General features: G+C 51.5%; 1 protein-coding gene across 4 annotated transcripts in view; it reads right to left on the bottom strand.

Annotated features, from left to right (window-relative positions):
• Positions 1–1,684: 1,684 nt before the first annotated feature.
• The window catches only part of RPS6KA1 (ribosomal protein S6 kinase A1), a 34,984-nt gene continuing 17,394 nt past the window's right edge, over positions 1,685–19,274 (bottom strand). For all 4 annotated transcript variants that reach the window (XM_072975030.1, XM_006196824.4, XM_015240208.3 and 1 more), the window contains 16 exons: positions 18,701–18,807; positions 17,991–18,028; positions 17,504–17,646; positions 17,029–17,099; positions 16,632–16,720; positions 15,567–15,631; positions 15,209–15,311; positions 13,611–13,741; positions 12,354–12,479; positions 12,048–12,137; positions 11,531–11,689; positions 4,836–4,997; positions 4,510–4,586; positions 4,115–4,232; positions 2,987–3,124; positions 1,685–2,633 (listed from right to left, as the gene is read on the bottom strand). In XM_072975030.1, coding sequence (XP_072831131.1) covers positions 2,511–2,633; positions 2,987–3,124; positions 4,115–4,232; positions 4,510–4,586; positions 4,836–4,997; positions 11,531–11,689; positions 12,048–12,137; positions 12,354–12,479; positions 13,611–13,741; positions 15,209–15,311; positions 15,567–15,631; positions 16,632–16,720; positions 17,029–17,099; positions 17,504–17,646; positions 17,991–18,028; positions 18,701–18,807 — 1,740 coding nt within the window. In that variant the 3' untranslated portion in view covers positions 1,685–2,510. The remainder of the gene's footprint in view (positions 2,634–2,986; positions 3,125–4,114; positions 4,233–4,509; positions 4,587–4,835; positions 4,998–11,530; positions 11,690–12,047; positions 12,138–12,353; positions 12,480–13,610; positions 13,742–15,208; positions 15,312–15,566; positions 15,632–16,631; positions 16,721–17,028; positions 17,100–17,503; positions 17,647–17,990; positions 18,029–18,700; positions 18,808–19,274) is intronic.

Raw genomic sequence — 19,274 nt, forward strand, 5'->3', positions numbered from 1 at the left:
TGCTTTCTTATCAGTAAAGTGAGGAGGCTGAGAAATAGTGAAGCAAAAGACCCTGGTTCACAAGGCTTTCAGTCTTGCCAGACCGGCAGGTCCCCACTGAGTGACTGTTACCTGTCTCCTTTGCTGGCTCACCCTCCTCTAGGCCATCTTTAAATGCTAATGTGTCCCAGGACTTAATCACAGTCCTCTTCTCTGCTCTCAGCCCCTACAAAAGTACTTCTCAAACTTCAGTGTAGACACAAGTCACATGCAGATCTCATTAAAATATAGATTCTGACTAAGCAGTTCTGGGGATGGGATTCTGCATTCCTAACAAGCTCCCAGGTGATGCTGATGCTGCTGGTCTGTGGACCACACTTTGAAAGTCCAGCCTCCTGGCTCTAAAAACTTTCCCCAAACTAAGAGTCCCAAACTTATACTTCCAATCCAAACCTCTCTCCACAACTCCAACTTCTAATCAAAACTCTTAGTTGATACCTCTATTTGGATATTTATAAGGCATCTCCCACAGAGTTCTCAAACCTGCTCCTCCCCAACTTCTCCCTCAGTACTCAACTGCTCAAGTCAAAAATCTGGAAGATTATCAATGAGTCTCCTTTTTCTCTTCAACTCTGCATCCAAACTGACAGCAAGTGCTGTCTACTTTACTTTCAAAGCATATCCTGACCCTGTCTCCTCCTTCCCTATCTCCACTCCCACCACCCTAGTCCAGACTGCCTCATCTCTGTGTGAGCTACTGCAGTAGCCACCAATCTGGTCACCCTGCTTCCTACCAGCCCTCTCCCCACTATCAATTCTCTATACATTACTTAGAGTAATTGTTTTAAAGTATAAATCAAATCACATCACTTTCCTGCTTCATTAAATTCTTCTAGGAGCTTACGTATCACTTAGAATTAAATCCTAACTCCTTACTCTAGCCTACAAAGCCCAGCATGCCTGGCCCCTGCCCTCCTTCCCAAACTTCATCTTGTGCAAACCCCTGGACCACAGCAGCGATGACTTCTCTCCAGTCCCTGAGCAAGCCCAGTCTCTTTCCCCCTTGGGGCCTTTGTCCAGACACTGCCCTCTGCCTTCTGGTCCTGGCTGGGCCTTTCTCATCATTCAGATCTCGGTTTCTGGGTCCTCTTCCCTAAGAGGTCTTCTCCTTGATCACCCCATATCTGACCCTAATGTAACTCTGCAAGTCACATCAGCAGCTGACCTTTGTCTGTTTCCCCACTAGGAAACAAGACCCAGGAAAACAATGACCTTGTTTTCTACTTGGTTCACCAGCTTCTGGAACAGAGCCAGAATAGGTACTCAGAAAAAATTTATTATGTGAGGAAATGTCATTACCTCTCTGAGCCTCAGTTTCCCCATCTCTTAAGCAGGGATAGTAATAATGACAGCATCTACTTCACAGGGTTGTTAAGATTAAATGAGAAGTACAAGCAAGGCCCAGGCACAGTACCCAGCACTCGGTCACTGGTGGCTAATAACCCCATTACTGTTATCAACACCATAATGGAATCCCTGGCAGGAATGTGCGGGCAGGGCCAGCGGGACTCCTACATGCTCCCCAACAGAGCTCCAAGCAGCTGGGCTAACTGGCCCTGGTCCACTACTTGTCACTCCCAAAGTCCTGAAAACCTAAGAGCAGAGGGAGGGCAAATCCAGGGATGAAGAGTAGAGGCGAGCATGCTTCAACTCAACTGTAAGTTTATTAGAAAGGCCATGGACAGATGAACCCTGAGTTACCAGCTGAGGAAGAAATGAAAAAAGCCCCTGCCCCCTTAGCCTGCCCCACAGGCCTCCTGTGAACTCTGTTTAGTGGCAGACTCCAACAGAAGTCAGCCAAAAAGTGCTTTCCGAATCCTCCTCCAGGGGCTGCCCAACCTGACTGCAGGGGACCCACTGGCGGGGCCAACGGGGATGCTGGTGCCTGGAGCTGGGAGCCACAGGGCCCTGGTCCTCTCTAGCAGGAAGTGGTTCCAGACCTCCCAGCAGGACAGAGAAGGAGCTGACTGGGGATAGAGCAAGTTCTGCTAAACAGCCAAGGGCTCTGGAAGGTGATGCTGGACTGCCTTGGAGGTGAGTGCAGATGGCTACAGGTGGCCAAACGTGGGGGGTCCCCTAGGGGACACCCCAAAGATGCTCTAAGGAGTCTCAGACACAGAGAGCCCTAGTGTGACTCAGTGCCCCTCCTGGGGCTGCACTGGCTTTCTGCTCCCAGGAAGGCAAATGGATCTTGTAAAAATCCATGGTGGTTGATGCCATTTTTTCCTTAAAAAAGGTAAGAGTTTGTACAGTGAATCGATTTCAGTCAGCAGAGCCTGAGCCGAGAAGAATCCATCCTAGGGAAGGAGAAGGCACTTCTCACACCCTCACTGGGGTGACCTGGGCTGGCTGCTTCCTGGGCCCCTCAGGGCTCCGCTTCCTCTGGCCCTGTGACTCAGGCCCACTCCCTCTGGGAAGTATGCTGCTTTCATAGAGCTAGCACCGCCCTGCGGCCTGGATGCTCTGGCCCTTCACAGGGTGGTGGACGGCAGCTTCCTCACCCGCCGCTGGGCCAGGATAGACGACTCGATGGGCTTCAGCTGAGGGGTGGGCTTGGAGCTGTTGAGCGCAGAGTATGTAGCTGCCATGGCTCCCTGGGGGAGAAGGTGGGAGGTCAGTTCATGATGATGGAAGGGACATGTGTTCCAGGCCTGGACCAGCCCCTCTCAGTGTTCCACAGCCCACCCAATCCCCTGTTACTCCATCTTGGTGGTTCATCATGGTTATTAGTCCTGCCTCCTCCATCAGACTGGAGGCTTCAGAGGTCAGAGGCTGTGCCCTCCAGAGGACTGGGGACCCATGAGTACACTGTTGACACCCCTGCATGTCAGGCTAAGGTTCCCTGGAGAGAGACAGATATGGCATCTCCTGGCTCTGCCACCCCAAGTACTTCCCCATGGAACCTTGGCTTGGGCCCCTAGATGCCTGGCAGTCAAGGTGGCTGTACCTTAACCAGCTGCAGGTCCTGGTGGGACAGCTGGCTCTGGGGAAGCTTGTCTTTCTGGGTGATCCATGGGTGCTGCAGGACCTGCTTGGCTGTGAGGCGCTGGTGGGGGTCCACGTGTAGCATCTTGGACACCAGGTCCTGGGGGAACAGCAGGTTAGGAGGTTGGTGGGAGGGGCTAGCAGGGAGCAGACAGCTGTGTCCTGCTGATGGGGAATGGGTAAGGCAACCATCTCCTGCCGTCTCCCAGTGCAGTGTTGGTGGTATAGGGGTGAGCATAGCTGCCTTCCTGCCGCCTCCTGCCTGAACCCTTGCAGTAGACCCCGTGATCCACTCTCAGACCACTCCAGGGCCTCCCTGAGCATGTGCCCTTCTTTGGGACTGCTTCCTGGAAGGCCCTTTCCTTTCTCCTTCACCTTCTAGAAGCCATGCAGGAAGCTGGGAAGAACCTAAGGTTGGGGCTGGGCAGGTTCAAAGCCTGACTCTTCTGCTCATCAACTGCACATCCTTCAACTGAGCAAGTTACTTCAACTCTCTGGGCCTCAGTTTCCCCTCTGAGAAACAGTATAACAGCAATGCCTGACTCATAAAGTCACTGTGAGGTGGTACTGTTCATTAAGGGCTCAACCCAGTGTCTGACACAGAGGTTCCCATAACTGGAATCTGTTGCTAATATTGAAAGCTCAGATGTTCCCTCTGCTGGGAAGGCCTCTCTGCTTGGCGTGGCCAGTAGCTCTGTCTGCTCTATGCCTCCACTGCCTGTACCCCTAGCCAGGAGGCCCTGCCACTCTCTGCACCTGGCATCTCAGTTCTTTGTGTGCAAGCCTGTATCTCCATCCACGCTAAGTTCCCACAAATCAGGGGCTTTAATTATGCAGCCCTCTGTCCCCCTTCAGGGCTCAGAACACGGGAAGGGCCAGTGAATGTTCCCCAAGTTGTCCAAACAAGGGGTGGGGAGCAGTCTGCCTGGGAATCTTTAATTTGGAAAAATATAGTAACAGAGATTTGTGGGATTTTCCACTTAAAGAAATGAAGCTGCAGGTCACCTGTTCGTGAAATGCTGAAAAGCCCTGGGATGGGACTCTGCCTCCCCACCCCTAAATGAGCCGGGTTTGGGCCTTGCAGACTCACTTTGGCTGTGTCTGAAACTGTGTTCCAATTTCCCCCGCTGAGGGTGAACTTCCCACTGCCGATCCGGGTCAGGATTTCCTCTGGTGTGTCACTGGGTCCGTTGGCAAATGGAGTGTATCTGAAGAAAAGTTAACCCAGTCTGGGTATAGCCTCTGGCCTCCATCCTGGGGCCAGTGTGGGTTGGGGGACTGTGTCTCCTCCTTCAGACTGGGTGTTCCCAAGGGCGGCCCCTTCCTCCTCAAGGTGGAGCTCCCAAGGGCAGGGCCATGTCCCTATCTTCAGACCTTCCTGAGGCAGGGCTGAGTTTCTCCCATCAGACAAGCAGCACCCTAGCCTGTACACTAGGGCTGGAGGAGGGACGGGGGCGAGGGGGATCCAGGCAGCGGGGCACTCACCCCGCCAGCATGGTATACAGCAGAATGCCCAGGCTCCAGATGTCGCAGCCCTCATCATAGCCCTGGCGCTTCAGCACCTGGCAGGAAGCGAGGCAGGGGAGGGTGGTCAGTCTGAAGGGCGGCGATGAATGACCCCATATGCTTGCCTGCTACTCCCTAAAGGGTAGGACAAGGGCCCCAGGCGAGGGCTGATCCTTCCTTAGTACCTGGGCCAAAGCCACAGAGACTGGAGTCCGGGGCAGTGTGGGGCCTCTAGAAGAGAGGGATACAAGGCCTCCCGTGACAGGTCCCCTCACTCTTACAGCTGAAGGGGCCAAGCCACTCACCTCGGGCGCCACGAAGTTGGCGGTGTAGCAAGGTGTCATGAGGAGCCCATTCTCAGCCCGCAGCTGCTTGGCGAAGCCAAAGTCGCAGATGCGCAGGCACTCAGGGTTCCCAGACTCATCCACATACAGGATGTTGCTGGGCTTGAGGTCCCTGTGCACAACCTGGGGGCAGAGGGCCCGGGTCAGTTCCCAGTGTGGGCAGGCTGCCAGTGGCCCAGGTCAGCTGCCACGGATGGGAGACTTAGGAAGATGGTCCCAGAGAAGGGGGCAGAAGGACTCAGAATCTGAAAGGAGGGGAAGGAGCTGAAAAGGGGCCTTAATGCTGCTGGTACTACCAATTTGAAACCTCTATGTTAGTGTCTGCAAGGCAGTTCTAACTTCACCCATCCACGCTGAAATCTGCGTGTCATACAATCTCAACCTAATGGCAACTCCATCCTTCCTATTGCTTGGGTCAAAATCTTAAGAGTCATTCTCAATTCCTTTTTTTTTTTTTTCTCTCTCTCATATTCTTCAATCAGTCCATTAGCAAATTCTGTTGGCTCTACCATTAAAATATATTCAGAGCCCAATCACACTTCCCGGCCCGCATTCTGGCTGCACTTCCTGGCAGCATTCTGATCCCAGCCACCATCAATCCTCCCCTGGATTATGGCAACCACCTCCTAACTGTTCTCCCTGCTTCCGCCCCTGCCTCCTATAGCCTGTTTTAAACAGAGAAGCCAGAGTGATTCTCTAAGTCAGATCTTGTCATCTTGGCTTGAAATCCTCCAGTGGTTCCCCTTCTGAGAGGAAAAGTCTTCAATAACGGGGCCAGGTGGCCCCACCTGATGTTTCCCCCGCCCTTACCCACATCTCTTGCACTCTCTGGTCCCCTAGCACTCTCCTCCTTGCTCAGCTGGCTTCGGCCACACCAGCCTCTTTGCTCTTCCTTCAACATGCCAAGCACGCTCCTTCCTGCCTCAGGGTGTCTGCACATGCTGTTCCCTCTTCTTGGAACACCCTTCCCTCATCTGCCTGGCTGACTGTCTTGTTTCTTTCAGGTCTCAGCTCAGATGTCACCTTATCGGCAAGGCCTTCCCTGGACCATTCCACATAAAATAGCAATCACAAACCAGCACTCCTTAGTCTCCTCACCCTGCTTTATTTTAATCCACAGCATTTACCACCATTGGACACAATATTTACTTAACTGTTTTCTGGATCCAGCCATGGAAAGTAAGCTCCATGGGTGTTTTGCTCACTGCTGTATCCCAGCATTCAGAATCATTTCTAGCACATAGTAGGTATTTTACAAATATCTGCTGAAGGAATGGATGAATGACACTACTGAGGCCTCAAGCAAATGACTTTCCTCTGGCCCCATCTGCTTATCTGTAACCTGAGGGGGCTGAACCATTCTACTTAACTTTTCATCCCTCCCTCTCCCCCTGGCATGGTTCTATTCATAGTCACTCCTCTAACTGTCACCTAATCATCAACAACTCTCAGATCTCTAACCCTAACCCAGAACGTTCCTGACTGCAGGCTCATATAGCCGCTTAACCAGACAGCAACCACTGAATGTTCCAGAGACCCTAAACCCAGCACATCCCAGGCTAAACTCATCTCACCCTCTTGATCCTCCCCCAGTGAACTCATGGTACCTCCCTGGGCATTGTCCAAAACCTTCAATGGCTCCCTACCACCTGAAAGATAAAGCCTCGAGTCCCCATCCTGGTGTGGGAGGCTCAGCTATCTGTTCCAGCCTCACTGTCCACCACATGATTCAAGCGCCCTGAACTCAGGTCAGTGGGGGCTCCTTAGGCCATAAATGACCGTATTGGTCTATGGAAAGCCTGCTCATCACCCCCACATGCAGCACAGGGCCTCACACAGAGCAAGTGCTATGTGAACTTTGTGCAATGAATGAAGGAATCACACCTCAGAAACACATAGAGACCTTGCAGGTAAGATCAACTGCATCCAGCAGATTAGTTGGCTTTATGAGATGGTCCTTGCATAGCCCCAGCTGAGCCATACCAACCGGGCTCAAGGGCAGATGCAGCTCACTCCAGCTGACAGTCACCATGCAGCAACTCAGGCCCAGGATTCTAAACCAGCCACAGTACCAAACCAAATCCCAACCAAGAAAACACGCATTGTGCAAGCCAATCAAAGTATGTGTGAGGCCAAACGCAGCCAATGAGTCAACAGGCTGTGGCCTCTCCAGAGCTGTGATTTCAGTCAGGAGGCAGACAGGCCTGAGTGTGAAACCTGGCTTTACCAGGAACAGCTGTGTGATCTTGGCATGTCATTTTACTTCTCTAGCTCTTGGTTTTCTCATCTGTAAAATGGGGCTGATAAGGTGCTCAGTCCCCAGGGTTATAGGAAGCAGTATTTGAGTTATGCACCAGGGATATTTAGCACAGGACTTGGAAAATGGCAGCTGCTGTCATAGTAACCCCAGCCCTCCCTGGGGCTGAACCCCACCAGCAAGCTGGATGTTAAGATACAGTGAGTGCCTGTTGAGAAGCACTTAAAAATTAGAGGACAAGAAAGACAGGAAGACGAGAAGACAGATGCTGTCCAGAGCAGCATCAGACACACACAAGTCAGCAGCACACTCTCTGAAGCCACTTCAGCTTTTATGAGACTTTTTCTTAAGCTCCCAGAACCTCTGTTCCCTCACCTATAAAATGGGCAAAATGATAATACCTTCTTCATAGGTTCATTGGAACAATTAAATGAGTTGATACATAAAGAGCTTAGGACTCTGTGTGGCCTGTGTAAAGTGCTATGTGGTGCTAGCTGCCAGCATCAGCCACAGCATCTTTGTCATCATCAGCGTCACTGGAGGAAGTGCTTGTGACCAGACACACACACACACACACACACAGAAAAAAGATAAAACTCTTCTATGTAAGTCATCTGGTTAAACAGAGAAGTCACAGTGTGAAGCCCTACTGAGTTCTCAAACAGGCTGTCCCAGGCATGCTGGGGGAAGCTAGAGACTTGAAAGGGCTCCAACTATTAAACAAAGTACTCTTGCAAAATAAGATGAAAAAGGTAGACAATCCAATTTTTTTTACCTGGACCAAAGACTTGAACAGTCATCCCATAAAAGGGGCTGTCCAAATGGCAATAAACCCATGAAGAGGTGCTCAACTTCATCAGTCATCAGGGAAACACAAGTTAAAACCACTATGAGATACTACTCATCTCCTGGAATGACTATGACTAAAAAGATGGAAAATACCAAGTGTTGACGAGAACCAAAATTCTCACACCTCTGGGGGAAAACTGGTAAAACAGCTTTGCAAAACTGACATCTACTACATCATAGTGTGGTGAACATACACTATACTCTGACCCAGCAATTCCACTGTTAGGTTTACACCCACTGTTAAATGGACATGTGTTCACCAAAGACGAATGCAGGGATGTCAAAGCAGCATTATTCGTCATAATCAAAACTGGTAACAACCTCATGTCCATTAACAGCAGAAGGGACAATTAATTTGTGGTCTGTTCATACAGCAGAAACCGCACGGCAATGAGAATGAGCGAGCTGCAGCCACACGACATCGTGGGTGAATCTCAGAGAAAGAGTGCTGAGTAGCAGAAGTCAGATATAGAAGAGCATGTTTATATCAAATTAAAGTTCGTTTAGAATGGTTATCCTTGGGGCAGGGACTGGAAGGGGTGTGAGGGGGTTGCGCAGAACTTGAAATGCTTTGTTTCTTGCTGGTTACCTGGGCGTATTCACTTTTTGAAGATTTATTGACTTGTATATGATGATTTGTGTTTATGCGCTATTTCAATAGAAAGATAAGATAGCGTTAAAACAAACAGGAAGTCCCAGCGGACCCTGCTCCTGGTCACCCTCTTCCCATTCCTTGGCTCTTGTAAGATTCCCGGCTTCGAGACCACGGTTGCTGCCAAAGTGAAACTGGCCCAGAGAATCTCCCTCCAGATACCTCAACCAGAGCTTCCCACTCCCTCATCATCTGTACCTGGTATTGGGAAAGGGCCAAAAAATTTGGAGACCCAAAGACTCCAAAATCCTAAAGATTTTCTTTGGGAAAGAAACAGTTTTCTCCCATAACACCTGCACAGAGTGTGTGCTTGGAGCTCACCTATCCCTAATGGAGAGCTCACTACTTTTGGAGGCAGCTCCCACTCTGGAAAGCCTGTCCCTTCTCTGAGCTTTAGGCAGCCCACTGGAAACTCACTGCTTCAGCTCTGTCTTCTAAATCTTCTTGGGGGTAACTTCAGCTAGCATTCACTTGAGAACAAAACAGGAAAAGGAAACACATTTACTGTCTAACCTGACATATTTACATATCAGTCTGTTTGCACTGGCCATTTCAAAAAACAAAACCACTTCAAATATGACCATTAACAGTTCACGCAGTAACAAAACTGAAGCTCTGGTTATGAGGTAAAGTTCTTTTTCACAAGAGAATCCCTCCTAATAAGTTAGACAGAATCAGACACTGCTATTTCTGCAAATCCTAATGAAATGACTGATTCAGGCAAAGGTCCTGCAAGGATGAAACCATTGCATGAAGGGTTGGTGAGTATCTTGATGATACGCCTCAGGCCCACCCACTGCCTGCCACCCATACACCCATCCCCAGACTGTTACCCCTCGACATGACTGATGCCTAATGGAATGCTGTGCTCGTGGACGTGATGCCGTATGGAGCACACTGCACCCATGAAGTGTTTTTTACTCCTCATTCCCAAAAAGAAGTTGAAGCTGAATCTAATTAAGATTTTGGAGCACCTTACAGTTTACAGGAAATATAGGCAACAGAAAAATCAATTAAAGTGATACTACAAGGAAGCAAACAGACACATTCAGAATGTGGAACATCCCACAGAACTGCTCTCTTCAAAAAGGGAGGTATCAACTATACTTTCTATAAAAAATAAAATAAAATAAAATGTATTACATGCAGGAAAAAAGGGAATTTTTACTATGGAGGTGACATGGATATACACATTTAACAACTCATCCAATTGGACACTTAAGACCTACTGTACTCCAATTTTATCTCAGTTTTACAAAAGAGACTTAAGGGGTATAACAAGGGAACGAAAGGTGTGGATTTGTAGAGATTGGACTTGTGAGTCCAATAAACTAATCACAGAAAGGTATTTTTGAAAGGACCATAGACAAAACATGCTATTGACTGGGTACTATGTGAAAACAAGGAATTGTTAATTTTGTTAGTTGTTATGAAAGAAAATGTTTGCCTTTTTTAGAGGCATAGATAAAGAACTAAGATGATGTGAGGGCTGAGATAGGTTTTAAAATAATTTAATTATAGGTATTTATGGGTCAAGTGTCCTAATGTCTGCAACTGTTTTTTAAATGCACCCATAAAAAATATATGTATATACTTGTATATATATATAGAGAGAAAGACAGAAAAAGAGAAAGCAAATGTGGTAGACTATTAAGATTTGGTGAATCTAAAAGGGAAATTTTTTTCATTATACTATTATTTTAATTTTTTCTACAGGTTTGAACTTTTTCCTCAATAAAAAGTTGGGAAACTATTTCAGCAATAATAAAAAAAGAAAGAAAATAGGAAACAGAGAGAGGGAAAGAAAGGAGAGGGAAGGAAGAAAGAAGGGAGGGAGGTAAAAATCTTGATAATTCTTGAATCTGGTATCTGGGGGTTCATTACACTATTCTTATAGTTTCATACATGTTTGAAATTTTTGTACTAAAAGCTAATGTTAAAAAAGGCATAGCAATGATCTGGTCCTATTTCCCCCTAACATTCCTGTGGCCTTTTCCATGGGACTGCACTGGACTGTGGTGCTCACCTAGCACAGCACTCGCTTCATTCCACGTCCACCCTGTGAGGGGGCAGCTCTTTTACCGTGAGTTTGCAGATGAGGAAGCAGCACAGAGAGGTGAGAGGCTTTCCCAAACTCACACACAGGACCTGGACACAGTCAGTCTGATTCCAGAGCCTCATCCTTAACCCCTACTAAAACATCACCTCGTCCAGACAGAAACTCATGCTGACCCTGTTTTTGGCTTTGATACCTATAGGGACCTTTTCCAGCTCCACCTTGTGCAGTGATAAAGGCCAGTTTCTACCATTTGGACATACAACTCCTCTGTGTTTCCAGCAGCATTTCCTCCTACATCTACTTCCTGTGTTCTAACAGCCGAACCCACGGCCAGATTCATCTCCATGAAGCCTTGTAGCTCCCACGGTGATCCTGCTGCTTCCTAACTCAAAAACCCACTCCCATCTGTAGTTCTCCACCCAAGTTCCTTAGACAGACATTCTGGCTCCATTCTTCCCGGGCTGTGTGACCTTGGGCAAGTGAACTCACATCTCTGAGCCTCAGACGTCTCACCTATAAAGTGGGGCCAGTAACAGCACCTACTGAATAGGGTTGTTGTGAACATCAATTGAGATAATGTAAGGAGAGAATTTAGCATGATGCCTGCCTAGGTACTGAAAAAATGTTCGTTTTCACAATTTGGCCTCATCTCTGCCTCCCTCCCTCCCTTCCTTCCTTCTGTCCAACTACTTGCTCAATCACCCATCCCTAGTCTCCCCTCTGTCTGTCTGGCTGAAGACTCCCTCTGCCTGGGCCACCTATGGTTCATGCACTCTGCTGATGGTAATGACCCCTGGCAGACCCCTCCACCCACTCGGTGCCCCCTACGCAAGGCTTACCCCCTGGGAGTGCAGATATTCCACTGTCTTGCTGATGGTGTGCAGGACGAAGCTGGCCTCACGCTCCGAGAAGAATTTCTGCCGTAGGATCTTGTCCAGCAGCTCCCCTCCCCGCATCAGCTCTGTCACCAGGTACACGTGTTTGCCATCATCATACACCTGCCAGAGACCTCACCATCAGGCCCCTCCCCTCGATGCCAGGCCTGGGCCCCTTGGTCAGCAGCTCACCAGGCCATGAGCCTTGGGCATGTGCTATGCTCTGTGCTTCAGTCACTTGGCAGGGCGTTCACCTATCTGGGCCCCTGTCCTCTCTGGAAAGGAAGATGCTAGATCTGTCCCCTTGATGAGCAGGAAAGCTCTCAGAGAATGCTCCTGGGGACAGCTAGACTAGAGGCACCAAGGGACCTCCCCATCCATAAGCAGAGGAGGAGGATCAAAAGTCAAAGGAATGGCAGCCTGAGACCAATCCTGGAGTCAAGTGCTCCAGCCCCCACCCTTCTCAAGGACCCCCACTCACATCTTTCAGAGTGATGATGTTGGGGTGCTGCCCGTACCGCAGAAGAATCTCAATCTCTTCTGAGGGATCTCGCTTGCTCTTGTCGATGACCTGAGGAAAGGGGGTGCATGTGGCAGTGTAAGGGGGACAGACTCCAAAGTCCCTCCCTGCCACAGAGCCCACACTGCAGGGCATGGAGTCTCAGCTGCACATCTTTCGCCCATCCACAGAGCCTGAGGCACCAACCTCCCTGACCAAAGGGCTGGGGCTACACTGCCCCCACCCCAGCCCTAGCCCAGCGTTCCCGGCCATGGTCAGGAGGCCCACCTTGACAGCATACTCCATGTTGGTGGCCTTGTGGACACAGCGTTTGCACTCAGAGTAGGAGCCCACACCAATCGTTTCCTTTACCACGTAGCCATCGCTAAAAACCAGGTTCTTCCCATGTAGTTGCTGCAGGAGACCAAAAGGTGGGACTGACCCTCTGCTCTTGAATGCAAGGGTCAACTCCCAGAACCTACTGGCTCAGTAGAAATGGTTCCATATCAGCCAGGAGGGCTGTTATGGGATGTTGGCTGTGTGACCTCAGGCAAGTATCTGCCCCTCTTTGGGCCTCAGTTTTCTACACAATGTGATGGGCACACTCGCTGGCTCTAGGCTACCTGGGCTGCAGTCTGTGGTCAGGGGCTGCTGGAGGGGGCAGACAACGAGCTACAACAGACACACGGAGCAGTCTGAGGCTCTGAGAAGACCAGGCAGGCCTGAGAGGGATGCAGGAGCCCTGAGCTGGGTCCCAGCTCTGCCACTTACTGTGGCCTTTGGTGAGCTGTCTCCCTTTCTGGGTGACAGAGCCCACCTTGTGGGGTATCTCAAGGCTCTGAGACATTAACAGTATCAAGTGCTTCTATGGTGCTTAATGTGTGGCAGGCATGATTCCCAGCACTTTTCACCGGGTGACCCACACAGCCCATGGACAGCCCTGGTTTATGCCTGTCATCCTCACATCCAGTCTGGTTTAATATTTGTCTGGAACCAAGATATTCCAGCTGGAAAATAAATCACATAGTCACCTTAACTTTACACACATTAACTCCCATAATCCTCGAAACAACCCTTGGAGACAGGTTCTATCATCATCCCCATTTACAGATGAGGAAGCAGTTCCTGACCTTGGAAGCCCTGAACACAGGCAGTGAACTTCAGAGTCTGTGTTCTTGGGTCTCAACTCTAAATTTCCTATGGAGCTGGGAAAGTGTAGAAATGGGAGGCACGAGTGCCCTGCCACCTACCTATCCCTGTCAGGACCTGACACCCCCAGCACCACCACCCTGGGCACCCCCTGGCATTTATCCAGGCCTTACAATGTCCTGGCTCTGTATCAGGAAATTTATATCCATGCTGTCATCCTTGTTTTACAGATGGGGAAACTGAGGCTCAAGGAGGCAGGAAGCCCAATGGGCTCCATGGTGGCGTCAAGGTTTGAACCCAGGCCTACCCAAGTCCAGAGCCTGTGTTCTCAGCCGTTCTGCCCTGGAGCCTTATAGGTGGAAAAGGACAACTGAGCAGCAGTCTCCTGCCCCTCACCTGTACCACCGAGTGCAGGGGCGCCTGCGCAGCCCGAGACTTGCCATCGTCCTCCATTAGGCCAGTAGCCACGAAGCTGAAGCCACGAAACAGCTGATGGGCACCAGCACTGGGGGGGATGCCTGGGGAGTCTGCAGGGGCAGGAGGGGGATGTGAGCGGAGGAGGTACCCTTGACCCAAGGTAGCCCAGCAAAGTGGACCACAGGTCTTCCAGGCCTGTCTCAGCAGCTGGCCGTGGTGGGAGCCTGTGCAGGGCCCCTCATCCCCAGCCTTAGTTAGCCCACCGGTCCATGTGTGCTTAGACCAGCCCAGCCCTGACACACAAGGAATATAAAGACCCTCACATCCACCACCCGGCCCAGGCCAAGACACTTCATCCCTTCCTGGAGGCCTCCCTGCCTCTGGTCTGCCCCTTTGGGTCCATCTCCCACGCAGCAGCCAGAGGGATAGTTCCAACCACAAATCTACCCCTTGCCTGTACCCTTTAAATGCTCCCCTCTGCCCTCAGGTGGCAACTGAGGTATTTGTGATCTTAGCCTCCTCTCTCCCCACTCCACGGCTCAGCCATGCCAGGCGTCTCAGATCCCTACGAGAGACTCTGAGCCACTGCGTATGCTGCTCCTGCTAACCAGACAATCCACTCCTGGTCCACCCTTTGAGGCTTAGCTTACATACTCTCATCTGAAGAATCTGGCCTGATGCTGCTCCTCCGCCCCTTGCCCCTATTAAGGGGCACTTGTCATGCTGCCCAGTAGCTGTGCTCACATCTCTTCAAGCCCCACTAGAGCCTGAGCCATATGAAGGCAGGGCCTGGGTCTGTCTTGTTCATCATCAATCCCCCCATGGCTGGCGCACAGTAGGGACCTGGTACACATCTGTCAGATAAATAAACATGGGACAGACTGGGCAGAGAAATGTTAGCAGAGAAATGCTAAGCTCTCTAACATCAGAGATGTGTAAGACACAGTGAGAAAAGCAGCCCCTCTGCTAAAACCTGCCCCTCCAGGAGGCCTTCCAGCACAAACACTCTTCTCCAGTACCTGGCCGAAATACTAGATTTACCAAGTTCCCTCTAAGAAGCCCCCTCCTTGGCTTCTAGCAGTAACCCCATGGACTAAGTGGGTCTGTGGCTGAGCCCATGTTCCAGATGAGTACACTGAAGCCCAGAGGTCAGAGTAGCTAAAGCTGATTCCCACACTTGCCCCTGACCTGTGGGCGCTGTCACCTCTGCTCTCCCAGACTGTCTCCACCTCATGTTTTTGCTGGGTCAGATTCTTTAGCCCTGATGAAAATGTGAGCCTGATGAGTTTGGTCTTCCCAGTGGGCAAAAGATGCCCCAGGCAAGGGTTCTGACTTTTCTATTGTGGCCTTAACCACCCACTCACCCCCACCCCCTCACCCAGGCACAAAGAGGCCCACAGAGCCCTGGAGTGGGAGAGCCAGGCAGAATGAGATGGGGACAAAGAGTCAGACCCACCCGCCTGCCTGCCCACACACCTGGGCCTGCCAGAGTCCTGACCACTTCTGAGTCCCAAGGGGCCCCCAAGTCCCTGCATCCATCCTACACCAGCCAAAGACAAACCAGACAAGGAACGCACCCTTGGGCGTGCGGGATGTAAACTCAGTGTCAAAGTAGAAGGTGTCATCGGGTTGTGCCACAGCTGGCTTGAAGGGTGGCTTGATCTCACGCCGGTACAGCTTCTGCAAGGTGGGGGTGGGCACCCTGGTCACTGTGGCACCCCCTGAGCCCGCCAGCAGCCCCATGCAGGAGGAGGTAATGGCCTGGAGCACAGGCTATGCAGACAGGGCATAACTGCTCGCCCTCAGGAAACCAGCCCGTGTCTCTAAGGCCATGCTGTCACCTCTGCTCCACATGTGAGGCTCCAGTTGGTAATAGCTCCCTCCCACCACAGCTGAAGCTCTGAATGGGGCTCTGGGGTGGACAGACACACTCACATTCCAGTCAATGGTGGAGTAGAAGACATGCCGCTTGATTTCCTCTGCCCCATCAGGGCCGGAGCCTGAAAGAGCCCAGATGAGGGGTCTGCCCCTGGATGCTCCAACCTCCAGACACCCACCCTGTCTGCCAAGCGGCCTCACTGTGGTCTGGGACCAGTGGCTGAAGCAGGAGGGAGGCTAGGCTCATGCTGCCCCAAATCCAACCAGCCATCACCCCAAGGCCTATTGCCCACTCAGCATTTTCCACTTCCTGGGGCCCCTTTATGATCAAGTTCCAAAGTACTGATGGGAGAAGGAAGACCCAGAGAAGAGAGGCTCAGCAACTAGTCCAAGGCCACACAGTCAGGACAGAGGCTGTACCTGTTTCAAGATCTGCAGAGGGCTCCCACCTCCCTCCCAACCCAGGCCTCATCTCTGCTCCTCTTATCCCTTTACCCTTGTCAGCCACCAGAGAGGCTCTCGCTCCATTCAACCCCAGGGACCAGGACAGGACCTTACAAAACCGGTCATGGTCCAGGCGAACCAGGAGCCAACACATAATAAGCACCTACTACTACTAGCATGTTCACACGACTTCATTTAATCAACAGAGCTTGAGACCATTGTCCCCCATGGAGACGAGAACCTGGGGCTCCGGGGGGTGAAGTCAACTGCCTTGGGTCACTTCACTCATAAATGGCACTCATTTGTTCAACAAATATTTGTGGAGGGACCACTGTGTGCCAAGCAGTAGGGACCTGACACGGGGCCGAGATCTGGACCTGAGCCTTCTGACGCCTGAGCTCGTGCTCCTGCTCCTGTGCCAGCAGCCTTGGCCGAGGAACTATGGGGGGGCCTCTGTCCTCATCCCCAGGGGGAGTGGAGATGACTCAGTTCCTGCCTTCCCCCCACACACAGGTCACCCCCCTGCCACAAACACCACACATGGAGCCAGAAAGCAGGGTGGCCGGCGGCATTGTCTGCCCACACAAAGGACAACGGCCCCTTTCAGCCCCAGATGTGGCCCCATGGCCTAGGCCACAGCTGTACCCCAGTCCCCTCCCCTGAGTTGGGGCTGCTTACCGAGCCGGTTGGCAGGATTCCGCTTGAACAGGGCCCGCAGGAGGCTCTGGGCTTCCGTGCTCAGAAACTGGGGCATGCCTAGCTTTGCCCTGAAACAGCCCCCGGGTTTCATCAGGGCTGAGCCCCGCCCCAGAAGCCCTGTCTCAGCTCCCGCCTCTGTCCAGATCTAGTTTCCAGCTCAGTCCAGACAAGCCATCCACTCACTCACCTCCCAAAGACTTAAGGGATCCCCTCCCACAGGCCCTGATGGGTGACAAGGGAGCCCTGGAAAGCATAATGCTTGACCCAGCGGAGTGTCTCATTGATGGGGAATCTCTGGCAGGTATAGAGTGTTACTCTGGCCCCCAAACTGGGATCAGGGGCCGGGGAGACCCTGAGGTGAGGGGCCGGAGCTTACTTCAGAATCAGTGTCATGGTCTCCTTCCGGTCCTTCCCTTGGAAGGGTAGGGAGCCTGTCAGCATCTCAAACTGCAGAGGACAAAGGTCTATTCAGGTTCTGGTCCCATCTCCCATGCCCCACCTCCTCACACCCAGGCCACATAGCTCCATTCCCAGGATTCTCGCTGGCCTATTGGAGGTCCACCTGGATCATGAATTGTGTCTGCCCCCTCCCCTTTGTCAATCAGATCACAAGAAGCAGTGGTACTAATGACCCGAGGCTGGGAAGAAGCCCAGTCCTGGGCTGGGGGTACCTGGGGTAGAGCCGAGAGTCCTCCCACAGAAGGAAATTGCAGCTAGGTGGAGGGTGAGGCCAGCTTGGCTATGAGAGGACAAGAGGACAGCCTTAGAGACCATCAACCCTTGACTATACAGATGCGGAAACTGAGGCCCAAGGCTTGGGCTGCATGCTTTACCCCTGCCTGGGCACTCACCATCAACACTCCATAGGACCACCAGTCTGCACTGTGGGTGTGACCCTGGCGGTTGACAACCTCGGGGGCCATGTACTCCACCGTTCCGCAGAAGGAATAGGCCTTCTTCTCGTGGTCAATGGCCTCCTTGCTCAAGCCGAAGTCTGTGGCAATGAGGGTAAGAAGACACATCTTCAGGACCTGCCTGCCTCCCTCACTGCCACCCCTGCACACTCATCCCCCCTGCCCAGAGGCCTGAGGGGATCACCTCCATAACACTCAGGAGGAAGCTAAGGCCCACAGAGGATAGGTGACTTGCCCAAGGTCACACAGGAGGGTGCTGGGATTCAAACCTAGGCCATTCCAGGTCTGAGGCCTGGGCCTTTGACCACTTCCAAGTGCCTGGCACAGCCTCTCAAGAACAGATCCCCTAGCACTCAGCCCAGGCCCATTAAAAGTCCATCCTGCCCTCCCCTGAAACCTAAGGGGGCAGGTGCCCTCCACTCACCAGTGAGTTTGATGTGGCCCTCCTCATCCAGAAGGATGCTGCAATGGAAAGAAGGGAGTCAGGACCCCTCAGCTGCTGTGGGCCCTTGGTTGGTTCAGGTGACACCAAGGGAGCTGAGGGGGTTGGGCCCAGCCCAGAGAAGGTGATCTGCCCAGGTCCCTCTGATGTATGGGTGGGTGGAGCTGGTGGTGGCGGTGCTGTGTGGGTTTGTTGCCTACCTTTTTGCTAATTCTTGAAACAACTGTGTGAGGTAGGTACTTCCACGGCCCCATTCTAACGATGAGGAAACTAAGGCTCCGGGAGGTTAAATAACTCCCCCTGGTCATAAAACTCGTAGAGGGTGGAGATGAGACTTAAATTTGGGTCTGCCTGACTCTAAAGCCACATTTCCTTCCACCTCAGCACCTGCCCCCGGCCCACAAGTTATCATTTGAGGATATTTAGGTGCTAAGGAAAATTCCAGAGAGGGTCATACCAAGGAATGACCTTTAATGGTGGCATCGAGGTAACACCCAGGCACAGAGGTGCCTGGCCCCTGGTAATGGTAGCAGTAGTGTTCAGGCAGCCCGCCTAGTAAGCCTGCTGCCACCACCACTCTGCTCCGCCTCCCCATTCATGGGGCACCCCAAAAGAGCAGGACTTTCTTGTGGGGAGTCACACCCATCCCTGCCAGGCTAGGGGAGGCTGGGTGGGGCTGGGGCTTCACTCACTTCTCAGGCTTCAGGTCTCTGTAAATAATGCCTAGGCTGTGCAGGTGGTCCAGGCCCAAGGCCAGTTCGGCCAGGTAAAACTTCACATCTTCCTCCGTGAACATAACCTGCAATAGGTGGGAAGAGGCTTCCACTGGGATGGCTTCTTCCTCAGGAGCTGGGCCACTGGGCAGTCAGCAGCTCCCTGGTCCTTCCTTAGAGATTCCACTGCCATTCACCCTTCTCTTTATGAAGGAGTTTGAAGAATGAAATGACTAATATCCAAGTCACTCATGGTAGCATTGAAATGCAAATAGCAAAAGGCTGGAAACAGCTGAAGGGTCAAACGGTAGACTAGAATAAACTGTCTCTCCCCATAACGGGGCGCTATGCAGCCATAAACTAGAACAAGGAGTTAGTTCCTCCATGTTCTGATACAGATCCATCTCCGAGACATACTGTCTTGAAAAATGCAAGGTATATATACAAAATAATACTTTTTATGTATGAAAGTAGGGGTCAAGGTTTAGAACACATATTGAATTGGTTTGTATTTCCAAAGACACATGGGAAGCTTAGACAAGAAACCAGTTTT

The sequence above is a fragment of the Vicugna pacos genome, chromosome 13 (genome assembly GCF_048564905.1).
Source record: "Vicugna pacos chromosome 13, VicPac4, whole genome shotgun sequence".
NCBI lineage: Eukaryota > Metazoa > Chordata > Mammalia > Artiodactyla > Camelidae > Vicugna > Vicugna pacos.